The 15,715-nt window shown below is 49.8% G+C and overlaps 7 protein-coding genes across 7 annotated transcripts; 4 read left to right on the top strand and 3 right to left on the bottom strand.

The window, feature by feature from the left end:
- Positions 1–1,273: 1,273 nt before the first annotated feature.
- On the top strand, positions 1,274–2,481 carry J3458_003509 (uncharacterized protein; the record flags this gene model as incomplete). The annotated part of the gene is made up of 3 exons (XM_066117793.1): positions 1,274–1,289; positions 1,366–1,607; positions 1,669–2,481. 3 exons carry the CDS (start codon positions 1,274–1,276, stop codon positions 2,479–2,481), a joined length of 1,071 nt encoding a protein of 356 aa, XP_065977584.1.
- Positions 2,482–3,191: 710 nt separating this feature from the next.
- Positions 3,192–4,588, bottom strand: J3458_003508 (uncharacterized protein; the record flags this gene model as incomplete). The annotated part of the gene is made up of 1 exon (XM_007812311.2): positions 3,192–4,588. The coding sequence occupies exon 1, from the start codon at positions 3,957–3,959 to the stop codon at positions 3,192–3,194; it is 768 nt and encodes a 255-aa protein (XP_007810502.1). The 5' UTR covers positions 3,960–4,588.
- A 559-nt stretch (positions 4,589–5,147) lies between these two features.
- On the top strand, positions 5,148–7,929 carry LYS21_2 (homocitrate synthase lys21; the record flags this gene model as incomplete). The annotated part of the gene is made up of 21 exons (XM_066117792.1): positions 5,148–5,273; positions 5,329–5,383; positions 5,446–5,461; positions 5,520–5,583; positions 5,641–5,701; positions 5,758–5,777; positions 5,840–5,867; positions 5,931–6,045; positions 6,095–6,137; positions 6,449–6,490; positions 6,542–6,563; positions 6,623–6,736; positions 6,984–7,028; positions 7,092–7,117; positions 7,173–7,310; positions 7,476–7,503; positions 7,597–7,601; positions 7,661–7,678; positions 7,734–7,774; positions 7,827–7,867; positions 7,916–7,929. 21 exons carry the CDS (start codon positions 5,148–5,150, stop codon positions 7,927–7,929), a joined length of 1,062 nt encoding a protein of 353 aa, XP_065977583.1.
- A 2,112-nt stretch (positions 7,930–10,041) lies between these two features.
- J3458_003506 (uncharacterized protein) lies at positions 10,042–10,921 on the bottom strand (the record flags this gene model as incomplete). The annotated part of the gene is made up of 3 exons (XM_066117791.1): positions 10,042–10,364; positions 10,432–10,654; positions 10,784–10,921. 3 exons carry the CDS (start codon positions 10,919–10,921, stop codon positions 10,042–10,044), a joined length of 684 nt encoding a protein of 227 aa, XP_065977582.1.
- Positions 10,922–11,596: 675 nt separating this feature from the next.
- On the top strand, positions 11,597–11,941 carry J3458_003505 (uncharacterized protein; the record flags this gene model as incomplete). Its single annotated transcript, XM_066117790.1, has 1 exon — positions 11,597–11,941. The coding sequence occupies one exon, from the start codon at positions 11,597–11,599 to the stop codon at positions 11,939–11,941; it is 345 nt and encodes a 114-aa protein (XP_065977581.1).
- Positions 11,942–12,300: 359 nt separating this feature from the next.
- Positions 12,301–15,207, top strand: J3458_003504 (uncharacterized protein). Its single transcript, XM_066117789.1, has 2 exons — positions 12,301–12,963; positions 13,059–15,207. The coding sequence occupies exons 1-2, from the start codon at positions 12,541–12,543 to the stop codon at positions 13,935–13,937; spliced, it is 1,302 nt and encodes a 433-aa protein (XP_065977579.1). The 5' UTR covers positions 12,301–12,540; the 3' UTR covers positions 13,938–15,207.
- J3458_003503 (uncharacterized protein) lies at positions 14,050–14,466 on the bottom strand (the record flags this gene model as incomplete). Its single annotated transcript, XM_066117788.1, has 1 exon — positions 14,050–14,466. One exon carries the CDS (start codon positions 14,464–14,466, stop codon positions 14,050–14,052), a length of 417 nt encoding a protein of 138 aa, XP_065977580.1.
- Positions 15,208–15,715: the final 508 nt, after the last annotated feature.

Below are 15,715 nucleotides of genomic sequence, written 5' to 3'. Positions count from 1 at the left end.
AAAAATGGTCTCGGCTTTCGATGATCTACCAAAACGCGGAGTGTCTGGGGAGTAACACTTGACATCGTCGCGAACTTCTGTGCTGCAATAGAAAGCAAGAGGAATGTGTCGCCCTCGCCATCTCATGCTTTGCCCAACAGGACGCAACGCAGCCCAGGCGAACCAGGTGTTGGGCTAACAGCGGCCAGCCGGCGCCATCGAACTGGGGGCTGCTGCCTAGCCCCTCCCTCCATATCCTCCAAATGCCCCAATGCCAGCACCTGGCTGCCGCACCGGCACTGCAGCAGTCGGCACCAGCCCCCGACTTTGAAGCCCAGTCGATCTGCAGGCGCCCACGGCAGCGCCACGACTCCCACGAGTTGCAAGTGCCAAGCACCAGACAGCAGCAGCACCTGGGAACTAGTCCGGCCTAGTCGAGGTCCGTTACTACCTAAGTTGCTCTCTGTAGTTACCTGACGTCTGGTTGCCGAGAATCCATCCCACTTTACCACTTACAGACTTCGAATCGTCGTCTTTACGCCTGGGTCCAGCGACTTCCATTCTTCGTGCCAGCACCAAACTGCACTTGACCTGCCTTCCATCTTTTCATGCTTCGTAGTTTCGCAGCTCGACCGGACGCTCTTCACCCTTACATGCCTACAGTTTGTACGGTCAGTCGCCATGGACCAGTCCATAATTCGGATCTCCTAAGGTCTGTTTGCGTTAAAAGCCCCGCAATCTGCAACCTGAGCATCTGGGCTTGGAAACTATGCGGCTGTTTCTTTCATCGCGGGGTTCTTTTGAGGCTAACCAGGCTGTTTTATTGACAGGAGCTGAGCGACATTCAAAGAGGCACTGATCTCGGTGCGTATTTTCATCTAAACTACCAGACGAGCCATCATCAGCCGCCTCATGCGTATCTTGCTCTTCTTGCTTGTTGCTGACATTTCTTTCTTGGCTTCTACCAACAGCTATCACTGTCGCTTGCCGCGATATCGATGTTCGCAATGTGAAAGCTCTGGTCATGGGTCCTCACGAGACCCCCTACGAATTTGGTTTCTTCGAAGTAAGACGTCCAGGAAGCCAACAAACCATGAGCAATGCTTCTGCTAACAGTCTTCAAATAGTTTGCCATTCGATTCAGTAGAGGTAATGCCACGCACCAAACTTCCTGTTACCCTGTTCCACTTCCCAGTGCCTAACGATCCCTAGACTATCCGTCCAAATCGCCCTAACGTACAGTGTGTCACCACCAACGGAGGCAGATGCCGACTGAATCCAAATATATACGCCAATGGCAAAGTGTGCCTGTGAGTACCTGCACGCCCTTCTGTCCATGCTAAATTGATTTTTTGTATTAACTTCGCAGGTCAATATTGGGGTAAGTATCACCTGCTCGACCACTCAACCTGTGCCTTGTGTACTCTGTAGTTGACAACAATCCTTCACATCATCACAGAACATGGCGTGGCGAACGAGGGGAGGAGTGGTCATCTGCTCAGGGTCTGGAATCCATTCTCTTATCCATTCAGAGCCTTCTGTCGGCAAACCCCTACGAAAATGAACCCGGATTCGAGGATGCAAACGAGGAATCAGACAAGGTGTACCAAAAAGATTATATACAAAAGGTTCACAGTGCGAACAATTTCAAATTTTGTGCGATATTCTAGCTAACCTTGCAAAAAATAGATCCGTCACGAATCGCTAAGAATTTCTGTTATTCAGCGCTTAGAAAACTATCTTGGTCTTAGTCCCCTTGGCGGTAGCACACAGCTGCTCACCAAAGAAGATGGCGATGATGAAGACGAGGAAGTCAACATACCTTTTGAGCCTTTCAAGGATATCTGCAAACGCCGATTTCTATGGTACTATCAATCATACCTGGACGCTGTTGAAAAGGGAAAGTCGGAAGTAAAGCTACAGGATAGCTTTGTGCGAATGCCGTTTGAAATGCCGGGCAATAATTGCATGGAGGGCAAATTTAATTACCCAGATTTGGAGCGAAGGCTAAACAATATTAAAACCGCGCTTGACGCGGAACCAGCGGCTTGGGCAGCCGAGGGTCTCTCAGCTGTTGCCAAGGAGTCTACTGTCGCGGTCAATCTGTACCATCAGTACGAGCAAGTCACGGCCTACTTCAAAAGAAGCGACATGCCTCATGATGTAACTCTCGAAAACGAAAATCCCTTCGTGTGGATCATCACTTATTTCGGTCGGCCCATGACCAATCTGGACGGCGGCTTGTTCCGGATCAGAATGAACTTCAGCATCCGATTTCCAGACGAACAGCCTCGCGTCAAGTTTGAAACAAAGATTTTCCACCATCATGTTGCCCCGGATGGCACGGCGTGCTACGTACCGAATCCACTAAAGCGCGAGGATGTCAAGTCCCATATTGAGGCAATTATATCGACATTGGAAGAGGACGAACCGGCCTATGACCCTAGAATTGATTGTCAACCCCGAAGCCACGAAGTTGTTCTGGGGCGGCGGAAAGGATGACAAGAAACAGTACAACCGTCGTCTTCGACGATCAGTGCAGCAAAGCATGGAGTAAGACTTTTGCTCCTCTCGTTTTCATTTCTCAAGTCATCATTGCACTCCTAACCGCCCTATAGAGACTTCCCTGAGTAACAATATTGGTCATTTACGGTGGAGAGAAATACAACGAATCGTGACTTGCATCATTTCGGCGTATCCTGTACAGGACTGCCGAGAGGTACCCTTTACTGTTTCCCCCCTTTTGGAAGATGGCAAGTGTCAAAGCCCATGATGGGCTGGATTCATGGGTATACCGATCCGAGTGCTACAGCTACTCAACTACCTAGGTGGCGTTATAGGGAACAGGCGACTCAGATGAATACGTTTCTGGGGAGGTGAGCGGCGGACAAGCCGTGAAATAAAGCAGCGCTGAGCTGGCCTTGTGATATAGGTTCCATATGAACTCTCAAAACGTTTAACAGAAGTTGAAATACTCAGCGACCCTAACGGCATATTCCAAGGTGGCTATCGATCACCATGAAAAGTGACGGTTCATATGACATACATTGTGCCCACTGCTGGTAGCTTACCATAGACCTGTCTAACACAAAACGCCGTTCATAGATCCTATATCATCACAGTCGTAAAAAGTCCCGAACTATTCATATCATCGTTTCCTTGGGATGTACTCGCTCTGCGATACCTATTATTCCCCCTTTTCCAACCCCCATTTACTTCTTGCCCTTTGATTTCCGGTCAATCCGGTCTTTGCCGGGGGCGTAAGGTGCGGCCACGCCACTGTATTTTTCCTGTTTCCCTTCATTCTTTATATCATACGTCCCGTTGGATCCAAAGACAGCGGGCGATCCTTGAGAAGGGCGTGCCACCTGTTCGGCGTGGAGCTTGTCTAGTGAATCACTGACGACGGCATATTGCGCCCAGTTTATGGGAGGGCAACGAACGACATCCTGAGGCTTTGGTAATGACGACCACTCTCTTGGCTTTGATTCTCCGTCTGGCCGAGACGAGCGCTTGCCATCCGAGCTCTCCTGGCCAGCATTCTCGTCATCCTCGTCGCTGTCGGCAGTTTCAAAGACATAGTCATCCCGTGGCTTCACCTTCCCGGCGGCAAGATCCTTCATAAACGACTCCGGGTCGTCCAGTGCCTCGTCTCTGACTCTGCTCAGCGTCTGAATGTCCCCCGTGGCCCGTCTCTTCTGGACTTGGAGAACGGAAATAGCAGACTTGAGAGCAATAACATCAGGGTTGAGCTCGAAATCTATGGGCTCGGGAGGAGGCGGCGGGATGCCTATCTGCTGAGACGGCTGCGAGGAATGGGTATAGGTCTGTCTTGCTGGAGGGAGATTTGCTGCAGCCGGAGGGGCATCGGAAGGTCTTGCCGGAGCCAAGGGAGGCGTGATTGGGGACATGGGAGGACGAAGGGGGGATGTTGACCGGGACCTGGTGGGTTTGTCGGTCGAGATGGTGAGGGCCGGCATGGCGAGGAACGGGATCTCTGGCTCCTCGAGTTTGCGCGACCAAGCGCTGGGTTTGGGTGCGGGTTTGGAAATGGCGGTGGGCTGGGGGTGCACAACGCAAGTTTGATCCGGCTGGATTGGGGGGGGTCTTGTGTGCGAGCAAGCGAAAAAAACCAATGTATCCTCTTTGATAGGCGGGATTTTTTGTCTTCTTTCTTTCTTTTATTTTGCGTGAGGTGATGTATCAGAATGGCCACTGGCGGAATCGTATTATGCCAATGCTGGAGGTGACAAACACGTTTCCAACACTGGTTGACCCGCGGGCTTTGTCTCAGGTACGGCGACGCTCTCGCTGAGATTACGCGATCCTGGTTAACATCAATTTGTGCGTCGTGGCCGGCTAGGTACTGGACACTCGGCGCTGGGGTTGAGAAGTAAGTTCAAGTTGAGGCATCAACTGGCCTGCATGTGGTGATGTGGTAATGCACAGTGGGTGGCGGCGAAGTCGCGATATCTGGAACCATCAACGAGGTCGTAGAGAACCAGTCGACCATGCAAGTCTTGGCCAGGTCAGTCGCCGGTCCGCCGGTCTTTGACCTTGGATCAAACGCCGTTGCAAAAGTGGTCAGTAGCGTCCGCCAGGTCGTCGCATCCTCGGAGGCGGATGAGGAGGCACGGGCAAACAAGATTGGGCGCAATGCGCGACGTCTGCCGCAGCAACAATGCCCTGTCCAGCCCCACTGTTGTATGACTCCTTGTATGCATGTTCTGTCTCGCAGGCAAGGAGAACTGCGGGGTGCCGATGCTTATCAGAGTTACAGTACACAAATATCAATTTGACACTGTACATGGGGTGAATTGTGTCGCAGGCTACTAAGGATGTGACTGCCCGTGAAAGCACGTGTGCACAGTGCTGCAGATAGCGGCGCCGGGTGCGTCATGGCAGCAAAACTTTTCCTTGCTGCGACATCGGCACCACGTAATTGGCTCTGTACTATCTGCCACTTCCACTGCTACCCCACCCTCCCCAGGGGACCCCACCAACAACAGTTGGTGCGTCAACTAGATCGATTCGTGCAACTTAAAGATTCACAGCACTTTTTTTTCCCCTTCTTCTCTCTCCCATACTTTAAATCCCTTTGACTCGTCGACTTCGACTTCGAACGCTAAAGATAACACCGGCCACATTTATTTAGAAATACCGCCATCATGTGCGGCGATAGATCAGCAGTTAACGGCACCAACGGTACCAATGGTACCGCCAACACCATCCGCAATCGCACACCTTACGAGTCTGTGGGCGATTTCCTCTCCAACCTGCAAAACTTCAAAATTGTAATGCCAATGGACCAGTTATCATATTCAATGGACGCGGTCTAACGAGCGGTAGATCGAGAGTACCCTGAGAGAGGGCGAGCAATTTGCCAATGCCTTTTTTGACACTGGTATGGATTCATCCGACAGTTCTGTCATTGTGCCACACCTACTAAACGCCCCGTCGCAACAGAGACTAAGATCAAGATGTACGATCCCAAAGAACACGCCATATATACGCTTCATGATCTAACTGTGGCTTCGTAGTGCAACCGCATTGTCCGACTTTGGCGTCGAATATATCGAACTGACTAGCCCGGTCGCCTCACAAGTAAATAGTCATCCCAAAACCCGCCATTGAAAACAAGCGGGAACTGAATTTTGTTAGCAATCACGAGAGGACTGTGAGGCTATCTGCAAGCTCGGCCTCAAGGCCAAGATTCTGACACGTACGTTTTCCTGTGACTGTCAATCTCTGTACCCATCTTGTGCTAACCATGCCCAGATGTCCGCTGTACGATGGAGGTACGTTGCTTTCTTTTTGTACATCTTGAAAATCAAAGACGTGTTGCCTAAACAATCGATAGGATGCCAGAATTGCCTGCGACACCGGTGGTGAGTCGACCCTGGCTTTATCTTTAATATTATATTGTAGCACTCCTAGTAACCCCTCTCCAGTTGATGGAGTTGATCTTGTTATCGGCACATCGAGCTTTTTGAGAGAACACTCTCACGGAAAGGACATGGTAGCAATCGAGAAGGCTGCCATTGAGGTTATCAACTACGTCAAGAGGTAGGCACTAGATGCTCACATTACCGCGGTCCACCGCTGACTGTTGCAGCCGAGGAGTTGAGGTTCGCTTCTCATCGGAGGACAGCTTCAGAGTAAGTCAGAAATGCAAATTCTCCATTTACCTTTGTCACAAGGCTACGTTCGCTTAATTTCATGACCATACCTGTGTTCTCTGGCCCCTTTTTTTGCCCTTTTCGGGTTAAAGCGAGGTGCTTCTGTTGGATGCAACCGTGCCTTGAGAATACCACGGCAGTCTATAGACATATATGCCTTTGCACTAGTCGTCGGTTGTAGTTGGCCTGCCATCCAACATTGCCAACCTTGCATTTGTCCTTCTCTATCGGAAGTTTTATTTGCATACGGTGCAGCACAAAGAGTGGAACTAATATTATCATCTGAATAGTCCGACCTTGTCGATCTCCTCCAACTGTATCGCGCCGTTGATGTAAGTTTTCCTCCCTAAAACTGGAAAAGAGAAACTAACATTGAGATGCAGCGTATTGGTGTCAACCGCGTCGGTGAGTTTTGAATGCTCATGGAGTGTACTCTCCGCTGGTTACTCACATATATGCTCCAGGCGTGGCCGACACTGTCGGATGTGCTACCCCCCGTCAAGTCTACGATCTTGTCCGCACGCTTCGAGGCGTTGTTTCATGTGACATTGAAGTGCATCTGCACAACGATACGGGCTGTAAGTTGAGGCCTTCAACAAACGCTTCTTTCACACTATTGCCGTATTTTTCTTCACACCTTTTCATCCACTCCAAACCCTCAATGGCTGTAGAACAAGCCATCTGCTGTCATATAACATACTATTCGTTCTACATGGACCACGGTATCCATCCTGTTTCGCCAGCTTACTCTCGTTTTTTCTACAACCATGAGATCGTCTCTTTGCATGCCATCTGAGAGCTTGTGGCTTTTGCTAACTAGACCAGGCGCTATCGCGAACAGTCATGCTGCACTCGAAGCCGGCGCGACGCGTAAGTCTTGTTCTTGTTACTTTTAGAGGGCATTGGATAATTTTACTCACATGTCTCACGCAGACATTGACACCAGTGTGCTTGGCATTGTAAGTCGGGATCACTACAAGACCCGGACATGAGCGAATTGCTGAGATGAATTAGGGCGAGAGAAACGGTATCACATCCCTCGGTGGACTTATGGCTCGCATGATGGTTGGAAGTCGCGAGTATGTGATGAGCCGGTATAAGCTCCATAAGATTAAGGAGATCGAGGACATGGTGGCGGACGCCGTCCAAATTGTGAGTGAATATCCTGCGAAACTGCCAGACAATTGTTAGAGCTCTTGCGCCCACATTGGTTTCAGTCGCAACCACAGCCCCTGAAGAGGTGGACGACTGCCACATGACGTCGCCATGTACTTTTCAGTGTCGTTACGGAACAGTCTCATGCTGACGTGATGCCAGAACGTCCCTTTCAACAATCCTATTACTGGTACGTCATACATGCTTCCATATCTCACTCTGCCCAAAACGAAGTTCTCAGTCTCCCCATTAAAAGAGGTGCTAACAATGCTCGCGATGTTAGGTTTCGTAAGCACCACCTGATTTTCCGAACTGTTCAATAAGATGCTAACTCTAGGCCCCTATAGTGCGCATTCACTCACAAGGTACTTCCATGTCTTGTTGAACTTGGAGACAAGAGACATCACTAACTCGTCACAGGCCGGAATCCACGCCAAGGCCATCCTGGCCAACCCCTCGACGTGAGTGGTGATTGACCACGAGTTACGTGTCAGGAAGCTAACTTTGTTAAAGCTACGAAATCCTTTCACCGGAAGACTACGGTCTTAGCAGATGTAAGAACTTTTGTTCCCAGAAAAAGAGAATATCACACTAACTAGTAGCAGATGTCCAGTAAGTGTGCACCTAAATGCAAAGTCGATTGCATGGCACCAGTAGTGGATTGACATGAGCGTTGCCTTGGCCCCTATGCCATTGATGTTCATGGAAGTCGGTAGCGTTCCTCACTTGGATGTGGGGAAGCAGCTGATCTTACTCTCACCTTTTGTTCCCACGTCGCTCATCCTTCGTAATCAGACGTTGCTAACAGCTCCGCAGTTTCGCTAGCCGGTTGACTGGTTGGAACGCTATCAAGAGCCGAGTCGAGCAACTTGGTCTATCCATGAGTGACGAACAAGTCAAGGAAGTGTACGTGCATCAACGCCCTCACTTGGATGATGATACTGACAGACGCAACGCAACAGCACTGCCAAGATTAAGCAGATGGCAGATATTCGCCCCCTCGCCATTGACGATACGGACTCCATTATCCGCTCATACCACTTGGAGCTGCAACAGCAGTAAGACCAACGGAGGGGTTGGATATTTGTTCGTTGGAAAGCATACATGCCACGGATGCATGCCAAAAGTGTTTTTTAAAATACCTGCTCGAGCTGAGAAAACGATGGTATTCAGGGTTGTTCTTTGTCCAGATGTGGGGATTAGAGAAGTGTATTTGTTTGCTATACATACATTGGTGCGACAGATCATGGATAGCTTAAGGTAGCAAATCACTAGCATTGCGAAATGTCCCACAGTATAAGCTCAGCCCGGGATGAAGTATGACGCAGCGCAGGGCCCAATATCGACTTCCAGTTTTCAACGGCAAGGCGTCCGTTCTATTGCAACGTATTCAACGTGTTGACATTGGTGACATGTAAGATTCTTATCTGGTGCTTAGTGAAACCCGGTCAGCGAGAGGTGGATTTGAATGCCCTCGTTACGCCTGACTAGATCTGGGTATCAACAAGATTCTGCAAACTGTGAGTCGGGAACTTCCGAAGCACACACGTCGATGATGACAATCCCACGTAGCTAGGGTCCCTCCGAGAAAGCGCACGGACGGATCGCCAAACCCTAGTCTTGCAAGCCTCTATAGTTTTACCGTGATTTATCTTTAACCCGGGCATCATTTGAATATGATTCAAGTCCCTCTTTAACAAGTGGGTAGAGGTGCTCGTCGGGGGAGGTAGACCACATAGGTACACGGCTTATCGCGGTCTATACTATAATATATTAATGTATACAGGGGCATAAACTGTTGTGGTGCCTCAAAGACGCGTCCTAGTTTCCTCTATGTGATCTTGTACTAGCTGCCTGAGACGCGCGGTGTCCTCCTGGAGACTAGAGACCGTGTCGTTGAGCTCACGTAACCTCGGCGTCTCTTTCTGCCGCTTTTTTTGGCCGCCGCCGCCGCCGATGCTTTGCGCTCGCTGACCTCTAACACTATCTAGTATTGGCATCTAGGTGGATAAAATGGTGAAAAACTTAGTAAAGCAATGCGTCTCATGTACAAGTCTTGGACGTCTCAGCTTCTAAAAAGTATTAGTGCTAATAGAGTAGTAAAACGCTGGCGCAGTAGCATAATAAACGTACCAGTCTTGGCTGCCTCGGCCTATAATAGGTGCTAGTATAAATAGGAGAGTACCAAATTTATTTTGTAATGAAAACAGACGCTCGTAGCAAAAGGTTGATTAAAGTTCCGCAGCGATCACAGCCCCCAACTTGACGCAAAGCTTGCCCTGATCGAGCACTCCTGGTGTCGGAATTAATATGTAATTGAGTAATAAAACGCACTATACGTACTGCGCGTGATGGAATCGTGTCAATAGTCTGGGAGACTTGTATGTCAACACATGGCGTTGGGGCAAGAAAAGCGACTGCACAACATGGAGCATCTTCTGCCGTCAAAAGGGTGCGGTGACAAAGCATACATGCAATAACTCATGGAATTGAGTTTGTCAAGTTGACGGAATACTTGTAGAGAATAAGCGTACATGATATGGACGTGAATATACAATGAAATTTCACTCCTAGCATCACGGCGCAGTGATCCGCGGTGTTTGGAAGATCAAAGCAGATTGCTGACCATCAGCCTGTTGGCCTGACTATTCGTCATCTATTTTTTTTCTTTTTACTCTGGTCATTCCAGTCGTCCTCGTTCTTACTATCCTCGTTGTCCTCACCACCCTTAGTATCGCCGTTGTTCCCGTTGGTCTCTACACTCGTATTCTATTATTGTCACTTGTTCTTGCTCATAGTCCATGCTATAGTCGCTCTTCTTTTCAAGTGGAAGCGCAGAGAGGTATCTTGCCTCAAACCCCAATGACAACCTCAAAATATCGTAGAGACCCATGACATTGCAGCATAAAACATCATGTTGTCGCGTATTCTTTTCCAGCTGTATGCCCTGCTGGGCCATCTCCTCATTTTGGCGGATAATCGCCTCGTCCTGCCTGTCAATCTTTTGTTCGATTCGCACCAAAGCTTCCGCAGGGTACTGCGGCGCAGACACTGTTATTCAGATTCTGCACCCCCTTTTTCAGACAGTCGGTTATCTGCGCTTGTTGCTCATCATCACAATTCTTGATTTCCTGCTTGAAGTCCTCTATTGCCCGCTGGTGTGCCTCGGCTTCGTCTTCATCACAGGCACAACGGGCAATTTGCTGCTCTTGGGCATCATCTGCCGCGGTTTGTTGCCGGCTCGGTGATGTGTGGACCTGTAGTTGGTTGATCTGTATCTCGTTGCCCGGTAGTCTGTTGTTCTGCGGTGAATATACCTGGTTTTCAGTCTGATTTGTGCTCTATCTGATGCTGTTATCCCTGCTCTTGGTCCAGCTTCTTCTGTTGTCGGATCGGGTTGAAAGGAAATGAATACTCGGTGCTGGACCTTTGACCAATGCGGATAATTCAGCAGGCCAATGTCTACATACCAGCATGTACGTGGTGTTGCGTTCCCTCATCATGGCGTCTCCCCATGTTGCCGGAGCCGTGATTGCCAACACAAGTGCCTGGGGCTCGTCTGGATTCACCTGTGTCTTCGTCTTTGTTGCCCCTTGCCGAGTGAACATGTTTCGTCATTGCGTGGTTAGATGGCTGCACCGCTGTCTTGGCAAACTTGAGCTACTTGTAAGGAGCCGCCCTCGCGTTAAAATGTCTCGTGGTCTCGTCGTTCATATATGGGCCCTAGAGATGTGTTGATGTAGTGCAAGATCTTGCTACCAGGTTCATTTGGAGAGAACAGCGTTCGCCAAATCATTGGGAATTGGACGTCAGCGGCGGCAGCTGGATCATCCATGGCAGTCGTCTCATGTGCCCAGGTTTTTCGCAAAAGGGCATTGAATCGGAGTAGTTTATTAGACTACGATTCTTGTATTGCCTTCGGCGGTCCCTGGTGTGATTTCTTTCGCTGTTGCCGCTTTGCTATTATTCATTTCGTTGTTCCCTAAAACTGATGTTCCATGTTATTCTGCCATGACGAGGTCTTGCAAGGCCTGGATTCCTTGCTACTCGTATTCTAGGTTGTCCTGAATGAAAAGCTGCCATGTCTTGTTCAAATTGTTGCTTGTCTGGGCCCACGTCCTTTTTTACTCTTGCGCAATAGTTTCCCTTTTCAACACTATTATTAAGACGTCGAAACAGACACGCAACCTACATGGGCAGTTTGTTTCGAGTAAGACTCCTTGTGCAGTGGTCGTTTGTTGAATGAAAGGAAAAGAGGAAGAAAGGGAGTCTGGCTGAGTCGAATGGTTTTGGCATCGGCAAAGACAACCGCAGTGCCAGCTCACCTTGTCATTCACGCTCAAATTCTTTTCCACCGCTACAGTCAGACCTTTCATCTGGCATTGTCATCACCACTTCCATTCATTAACCAGATCACCAACTTGTTGACGACTCGACACACACACACACGCCGTTTTTGGCACGACCTGACAGTACGTCCCCCCAAAGCCAGCGGAAAGTCAGGTGCGATTTCCACAAATGTAAAGAGGGCCATCTGCGAGGAATGTGTGTCGGAGCCATTGCGCCGCAGGCCATCTTCTCAAGCATGGCAAAATACTGCTTCCGCCGCTGACATGTTGGACTGTTAAGTGATCCAAGGCTGAGTTGATGTACAAAATATAGTTGCTTACCTTGGGTACTTAAGTACGTAACTTATACATGCGGGGGACGCACAAAACTTGAACTATAAACTCCTTCACGGCAGAGGTGGGTCCGGCACAAATCTTTAATCATCAACCCGTTCCCTCTGCGGATTCTTCTTGCCGGATAAGTGGGGCATGACTCTAGCCAATCGAGCGAACCAACAGAAACTCAGAAAGTCTTAGCCGTCGCCGCCAGTGCTGTTGATTGGTCAGAGCTCTTTCCTGGTTGCGGCAAATCTGGCTATGACGTCGACGTTGCCTCAGATCACGGCAGATGTTTCTTGATCTCCGGGCGGAGGGGGATTGCTAAATGTTAACAAAAAGGTGGTCAAGGCCCATTCCCCCCTACATCCATCCATGCGCGTACTCTTCTCTTTTCTTTGGCCCCCGAGAGCAAAGAGGCTCCATTGTCCGCTTCAGGTCGACTCGCAGGTTACCCGATTAATTTATACCATAGAAAGCCATATTGGGCCATATTTGGACTTTCTGCCTGTCTAAGAACATATTTTACCTCTTTTCCCCAGCCGCTGAAGAGCTTCGACACGATGCCTCTCTTCAGTAAAACAAAAGACGGTGGCCAACAGGATCGAGAACCACGCGATGCTACCGACGAGTCGTCCGAAACTGCACCGCCCGATGAGCATACCCGCCTGCTCCCTAATCGCGTCGACGCAAGCAGAGACTCGAATCGAAACTTGCTCACGCCAGACGACCCCGCCGTATCCCCGTATAATTTATGGAGTATTCGTGTCCTGCGCTACTTGACCCTGGTCTTCACGGCCATTACATTCGTCTGGTGGGTTCTCCTGCTGGTCTCTGCCTTTGCGACACCACCGGGGTTGCACACGCGAGGCAGCAGCTTCTTTGCCTTTGGATTTACGACCTTGACCATGGCGAATCTGGGCTTTGTTCTGATCTTCTTTGGCGTGCCGAGCAAATCGGAGAGGATCCTGGCCTTTGTAATGGCGGTGAGTCGTGCATTTTGAGGACCAGCCATGATGTACATACATACATATATGTATGTACGTATTTATTCATCTGCCAGGACTGACCGAGCTCACAGTTCCTCTTACTTCTTGATATGATTCTCCTCCTTGCGGTGCAGCAGACGCGATACGAAGAAGGATGGGTAGGCATTGTGAGCGCTGTTTGGGCTTTGCTCATGAGTCTCTGGAGCATCCTTACAGACCGCATGGTCAAATGGGGCAAGCAAGAGGAAGAACAGAGGCTTACGGGCCGCGCCGAGACGAGGCGAACCCTGACTGAATGGTCGGCGGTCGTCGTGTCAACCATTGCCTTTGTCGTCATGGTTGTTGCCGTCGCTCTCATCACGCTTACGATTATTCTGCGAGCGTTGGATGCTCGCTTTTCTGGTCCCGGGAAAATGTACAGTGTTGACGGGAACAAGTACCGCATTCACGTATTCTGCCACGGAAACAGGACCAAGTCACGTGGGGAGGAAGTTCCTACTGTGCTCTTCGAGGGAGGAGAACGACCCGTTGAACAAGGCCTATGGCTCTTTGCAGACAACGCCGTCAAGAATGGCTCCATCTCACGATACTGCTTCGTCGACCGCCCGGGAATAGCATGGTCAGACACCGCACCGTCCCCTCTATCAGCCGGCTTCACAGTCGATGTTGTCAGTGAAGCTCTCGCCAAAGCCGGCGAGCAGGGGCCCTGGGTTCTTGCCAGTGCAGGCATCGGCTCTCTCTACTCCCGGGTATTCTCCTCCCGCCATGGACATGACGTGAAGGGTCTCGTGTTCATCGATCCTCTCCACGAGGACTTGCTTGGTCCATGGGCTTCTCCGACCCGGGGATTCCTCCTCTGGCTCCGTGGCGTCATCTCCCCCCTTGGGACTAGACCGTCTTCCGGGCGCCATTTTCAGGGGCCGTACGTCCCAGGATCGTGTGTATGGAAGATCCGTCCAGCAAGGGAGTAAATTCATATTTGCCAAGCTCCAGGAAAGTCTGGTGCTGGACTCGTTCACGAAGCGCGATGTCAGGAGCAGTCGCCAGATTCAAGACAATGACACTCCCTTGGTGGTAATTAGCTCAGGGGTCGAAGTGAAGCGGAGTAAGAACTGGGAAGCGAAGCAGAGAGATTTGACGACGGTGACGGATAATTTGAAGGTGTGGGATATAGTGAACGGGGCCGGGCATGAGGTTTGGGGCACGCTGGAAGGGAGGGAGGTGATTGAAAAGAGACTGAGGCAACTTGTGAGGGGGAAATGATTCAGCCATGGCCAGATTGCTATTTCTCGAAATTTCGGACGGGAAGATTTTGATTTGGTGCCATGGGAGCCATAACCAGTATTTTTGTTTGAGGGGTAATATACAGACCGACCCAGCTCGTTCGTTGTATTTGATTTCCAATGACGGCGTAATCAAAACCATGAGGACTATGATAAATCTCGGATTATTTATTTTCTGAGAAGTTTTTTTTTCTTTTGACTCCGAGGCAGAGGCCATAATAACTTGCCTTGTTATATAAGCAGTCTGTTTTGCCCGATACACTTTGTGACGCCATGTTGTACTTGTATCTGCGAGTGTTGACGAGTCGCACAGAACTTGGTCGAATATAATACCTAGATACACGTGCAAATCCTGTCAGCAAAGGGAAAAAAAAGGTAAATAAATACAATAAAGGACGCTTCAGAGTTGAGAAATTCAGCACCACGCATGCTTTGCTGACAAGCCTGTCTCCCTTCCGTCTACCCCCATCCATACCCTCTGCAGTGTCATGTTGACCACCACATAAACATTGCCAAAGAACGAAATGCTTCTTCCGTGGCAACGACAGCACGCATCGTAAGGGGATGAAACGGCCACTACTTCCATGTTGCGTCGCCCCATCATCCGATCCGACCTAGGCAGATGGTTGGTTACACAACACGGAAAATCCCATTTATTTTCTTTCAAGAAACAGGACCAAAGAAAACAAGGTTCTTCTTTGTTGGTGGTATTGCTGGCAAGCCTGAGGCGAAAACAACACATCCAAGTAAACTTTGGTTGCTCCCAAGTCTTGGCATGCAAATGGCCTCCGCTTTTATGTTGCTCCCCCCCTCATGTCAAATTATGTGCTTGATCGTTGGCCTGCTGCTCGGGGGCCGCCAAAAGGGGGCCGCTTGCCTCCCTGGAACAACAGGACGAGAGACCCTTCAGTCCGGTTTGGTTCATTCGACCGTTCCAGTCTGGAAGGCAGGTCCTGTGTTGATGAGGAATGAGGAATGAGGCACATGTGTAGTCTCAGAACATGCGCATCCTTGTCGCCCGGAATCTCACCATCAACCAGACATGCTGCTTAATAGAAGTACATTATTGCCGCCCTCGGCTTCTCCATCAGGTGGCCCACAAAAGGTGTTCCGGAGAATTTAGCCTTCAACTAATGAAGCGGCAGTGGCATCTACAATATTAGCGGCGACGAAGAGCTATTTGCACACGTCGCTTGCGCAAAACTTCATTCGCCCCATCGTGCCTTTTTGGTTTCAACACCGTTTTCAGCCGTATAAGTCGTCTCCCAGACCTAGACGAAAGTGGGCAACGGGACCGTCCGTTAGTCTCAGTCATTCATGGCCAATTTGGCGTCCTTATTTACCAAGAAGCACCGTGACCGAAGAGCATCCAAGCATAGCTCTGACCGACGAATAGAAAATAAGTTACCTCGCGAGGAGGCGGGAGTGGCACGTTAACCCGAATGAGGTAAACAATGTCCGCCTCG

This window comes from Metarhizium acridum (assembly GCF_019434415.1).
Source record: "Metarhizium acridum strain ARSEF 324 chromosome Unknown scaffold_13, whole genome shotgun sequence".
NCBI lineage: Eukaryota > Fungi > Ascomycota > Sordariomycetes > Hypocreales > Clavicipitaceae > Metarhizium > Metarhizium acridum.
The sequence above is the reverse complement of the archived record's forward strand: the minus strand, read 5'-3'. Positions and strand labels throughout refer to the sequence as shown.